Source organism: Notothenia rossii (assembly GCF_949606895.1).
Source record: "Notothenia rossii genome assembly, chromosome: 6".
In the NCBI taxonomy this organism is placed as follows: domain Eukaryota; kingdom Metazoa; phylum Chordata; class Actinopteri; order Perciformes; family Nototheniidae; genus Notothenia; species Notothenia rossii.
Genome location: NC_136909.1, coordinates 58,207,816 through 58,212,545, shown reverse-complemented (window position 1 = coordinate 58,212,545; position 4,730 = coordinate 58,207,816). Strand labels below are relative to the sequence as shown.

Sequence of the window (4,730 nt, the reverse complement as noted above, 5' to 3'; positions counted from 1 at the left end):
GTGTCCCTGACATGGGCACCTCAATAACCTTGCACACCGTGAGTCCCCGGACTCCCGGACTTAAGCACTCCCCCACGGACTGAACCCAGATGTTCACACCCTACAGAACTTCATGCCCCTGTTTACCCTACAGGGGGTAGATTTTGCGGTGCTTTACCGTCCGCACATCGGTATCCATATTCGGCCTTATTCACGGCACCACCACCCCTTCTGTGGAGGATATTCTCATGCTCCTGGTAACCCTTTAAATAGTCTGATACTGTCAGGGCTCATCACCGCACTTTACAAGCCAGAAATAATGTTTAAATGGTCGGGAAAAGTGTTTTTAAACGTCTGGAAGAGAGTTGTAGCCTGTCATTTTGCAGGATATAATTTAACATGTAACCTCTCCTGGAAATGCACAGAATATGTCCATTTCCAGGAGAGATTCCATGTTAAATGATATCCTGCAAAATGACAGGCTATAACCCAGGAACAAGTGTTTGAAAGGCGGGGAAAAGTTGTTTAAAATAGTCGGGAAAGTGTTTTTAAACGTATGGAAGAGAGTTGTAGCCTGTCATTTTGCAGGATATAATTTAACATGTAACCTCTCCTGGAAAAATGCACAGAATATGTCAATTTCCAGGAGAGATTCCATGTTAAATTATATCCTGCAAAATGACAGGCTATAACCCAGGAACAAGTGTTTTAAAGGCGGGGAAAAGTTGTTTAAAATAGTCGGAAAAGTGTTTTTAAACGTATGGAAGAGAGTTGCAGCCTGTCATTTTGCAGGATATAATTTAACATGTAACCTCTCCTGGAAATGGACATATTCTGTGCATTTCCAGGAGAGATTCCATGTTAAATTATATCCTGCAAAATGACAGGCTATAACCCAGGAACAAGTGTTTGAAAGGCGGGGAAAAGTTGTTTAAAATAGTCTGATACCTCCAGGGCGCATCACCGCATTTTACAAGCCAGGGAAGGTGTCTGAATCCTGGGTAAACATTGTTTAAATAGTCTGACACCTGGCACTGTATTTGCCCCTGGGAACCTTCAAGGTTATATTCATGTTTTACTATTTATTTAATAATCACATGATTTTTACAAAAACAGTATACACAGTATACATATATACAATAATAATAATATAACAATATACATAATAAAAACATGAAAAGTGGTGAAAATGAGAAAATGTATCCGAAAATAGTGCCTCATAATGCGGGCATGTGGACAGTAGCCAGAGACTCACAGGCACACACACATGCAGAGATCCAGGGGGCGGAGCACATGGCTTTTTTTACCCAGAAATAAGTCTCTGAGAGGCGGGGAGACTCAGAGGACAGGCTGCGTCACCTCACTTTGTAACCCAGGAAAAGAGCAGGAATTCTGGCTGCGTGAATGTTAAAAGTGCATTCATCTGTGTTAATCCGACAGCCGCAGAGGTGCTGACGGAAAGCAGGCGGAACAAATTGATTATTTTAACCAGGAATAAATGTTTGCAAGGCGGGGAACGTGTTCCTGCAGCCCCTCCATAACGGTAATAATGATTAGAAATGATTTCCAGGGCAGAAAGCGGTTTTTAAATGTGGAAAAAAATATGTTAAACTGTTTAAAAAGCACAAAGTGATTTGAGTGCAGTTCTCATGTGTCCCCACAGGAATGCTAGTCGTCCCAGGGAGCACAGTGCATTAATAGTAAAAAATACAACAAAAACAGGGCAAATCAATGGATTTAAAGTGCAGGGAAGCTCCGCACCACACACAGGTACATTCAGGGACGTCGGAACTATTTTCTGGGGGGGGGTGCGGGATTTTTGCTGGGAGGGTCGGGGGGGAAACTCACACTATCAATGATTAACGAACTCGACACGTAGGCCTAATAGCCTAGGCCTATACATAACAGATATAGGCTACATAAACACACGCAGCATCTTAATTGTTACGAAAATGTATGAAACAAAATGAATTAATGAATTAATCAAGCCTTTATTAAGGAACATACTGTAGCCTAATAGGCGATAACATAGGCCTACAGCATTCAGAAAATCAACAGAATAATACAGTCTTTACGAACATAGGCCTAATGGAACATTCAGAAAAATAACGGTTTACTTTGCGCTCGTAAGGGCTTTTAAACTGTTCCAAAAGTAGACCTTCTCTCCGTTGTTCTGCTGATAAATTCTTTAAGCAGGGTCGAGACATCGCATTCATCGAGAAGGTCGCTATGCGCATTCATAATGGCCAAATGAGTGAGTCTCTCCTGCTTAATAGTATTGCGCAGCCACGTTTTCAACCTGCGCAACGCCGAGAACGAGCGCTCGGATGCCGCGACAGAAATGGGCAGAGCCAGACAGAGCTTTATGAGCCTCTCCGCTTCCGACAGCATGGAGCGGGATTGGGGCTGCAAGGTGTGCAGAATGGCCAATACATCCTGAATGGTTTTCACTTCTCGCCCCCTACACACGTCGCTCAGGATGTCCAGCTCAAGGCTTAGCTGCTCTCTTGAAAAGGAAGTCAGTTCCAGGGAACCCACATCCACTCGTTTCCCTTGGGCCGCCTGTAGAACTGCCTGCTCTCGCCCTGCAGCTACGCGGAGTCCTTCCTGGTCAAAGCGCCGCTCCACCTCTGTGCGCACCAAGTCCAGGGCCTCAAACAATTCCCTCTTCCACAGGCTTGGATATTCTTTAATAGTTAAATATAACAGTTAAACAACAACCAACAAATAGTTTCCATATGGGCTGCCTATTTAAGCTGGGTGGGTCAACCTTAAATTTTCAATTTAAATTCAAATTATGAATATGGTTTGTTATGAAAGTAGGCCTATACGTTATTTAGTCAGTTGATACCGTTGTAATGAATTATTAATTGCAGGCTAATTTCGCAAATAAGCGTACATGGATGTAGTACATTATTATGAACTATGATATCGTTTTCTATGGCTAGATCAAATCTGTCCACAAATGCTGGAGAGCACGCTCTGTGTGCGTATTTGTTGCATTCTTTCAACATTACAGACCGATGAGCTTTATGATTAATTTTAAAATACTGTTGGCATTATTTATTTATTTATTTAGGCCTATTTATTTACCCTCGTTCTCCAACTCCCGTTCCTCCTCCTCCGCTGTATGGCGAAAACGCGCTGGGGTCTTGCTGGTGCGCACTGGATGAGGAGGCTTCAAGTTGTAGCGCTCTGTGTATTGTTTGGTCTTGGCCACAAGGTCAGCGAAGGTGTCATCTTGTCTGAGTGTGTTCAGTCGCTGGCAAAGAAGTTTGGCAGCTTCCATTGATCCAAGGGCTGTGACTTTGGTGCCTTGCAGTGACCGAGCCACGGATTCACATGGCGTAAACATGGTAACGCAGGCAAACAAACCAAAGACTGTGCGCGTAGTGGTGCCCTTTTTGAGCAATCCTGCCACTTTGGCACGCGTCTCCCCCTTGACAATCCTGTCACTCTCCAAGGTCCTAAATGTCTGCAGCATCTCTCCATAGCATGCCAGCAACCGTGACAGTGCCACAACTCTGACGCACCACCGAGTTGGGCACAGGGCAAGCAGGTTGATCACTTCTCCACATCCAAAAAGAGACTGGTATAACGTTTTTCTCTTTGCTGAATCATTAATCACAACTGTGACTTCCCGAACAAAGTTCAGTGTATCGGCAACAAGGCGCACTTCTTTTGCCACTTCTTGCAACACTAAATCCAGAGAGTGGTTTGCGCAGTGGACAAACAAGGAGTCAGGACATGTTTCCTTTAATCTTGCCTGCACTCCCTTGAACCTCCCTGACATGTTGCTTGCTCCATCAAAACAGTAGCCTTTCAGCTTCTCCAGCGGCAGATTTAGCCGAACAAGGACATCTTTAATGCACAGAAAAAGCATCTCGGCGGTTGTGTCTGGAGCGTTGTAAAAGCCCAGAAAGAAATTCTGGACTTCAAGATTGTCATCTGCAAATTGTATACTGCATGAGAACTGTTCTTTTCCACTGACGTCGGTGGTCCCATCAGCAGTTAAGCCGAAAAAAGGACTTTCGGATGCTTTGGCTCCGATTTTCCTCTGGATGTCATGGGCAAACAGCTCCAGAACTTCATTCTGGATGCTGCCCGACATCCAATTGCCCCTCCTCTTCATCCAGTTTTGCAGGTCAGGATCAGCGCGTACCCTCTCGACCACTAGCTGCCACAACACCCCATCCCGATTTGCAGCTCCTCTCAGAGGGAGTCCCTGGCGCCCCAGGAATCTCACGCTGCTGAAAACGAGCTCCAGCATTTTCCGGGCTGTTATTTGTTCTTTAGCAGCAGCCTCAGACAAAAGCGCATTAATTGGCGTAGTTTTCAATGCAGCCAATCTTTGAGTCGCATCTAAATGAATGCGTGTTTTCTCGTGGTCTCTGATTTTCTCCTTTGCTTTTCTCCAGTTTGAAAAGCCCGTATCTTTCAAAAACGGACTGTCAGCTTGTTCTGACCCGACCAACTTGCACTTGACAGCTGACCTGCACACACCACACACAATGCCATCACTGACCGCGATGTATTCCAGCCACGGCCACTCTCTGAACCAGGGGGCCTTGCAGGAACGAGTGAAGTTCTCACCCAACTTCTTGGCAGGAAAATTGTAATCCTGTGGTGGTTTGCATGATATTGCCTCTTCTTGGCTAGCACCGGGTGCTGGTGGTGGCGCTGGGGAGGGAGGACGAGGCCGAGGGCCGCCGGGCCCTTCGGCTGCCTGCTGCTGCTGTCCGGTTGCTGGC

The 4,730-nt window shown here is 45.6% G+C and overlaps 1 protein-coding gene across 1 annotated transcript; it reads right to left on the bottom strand.

Annotated features, from left to right (window-relative positions):
* Window positions 1–2,115: 2,115 nt before the first annotated feature.
* LOC307044624 (zinc finger MYM-type protein 1-like) lies at window positions 2,116–4,249 on the bottom strand (the record flags this gene model as incomplete). Its single annotated transcript, XM_079689935.1, has 2 exons — window positions 2,116–2,666; window positions 3,073–4,249. The coding sequence occupies 2 exons, from the start codon at window positions 4,247–4,249 to the stop codon at window positions 2,116–2,118; spliced, it is 1,728 nt and encodes a 575-aa protein (XP_079546061.1).
* Between the last annotated feature and the right edge of the window lie 481 nt (window positions 4,250–4,730).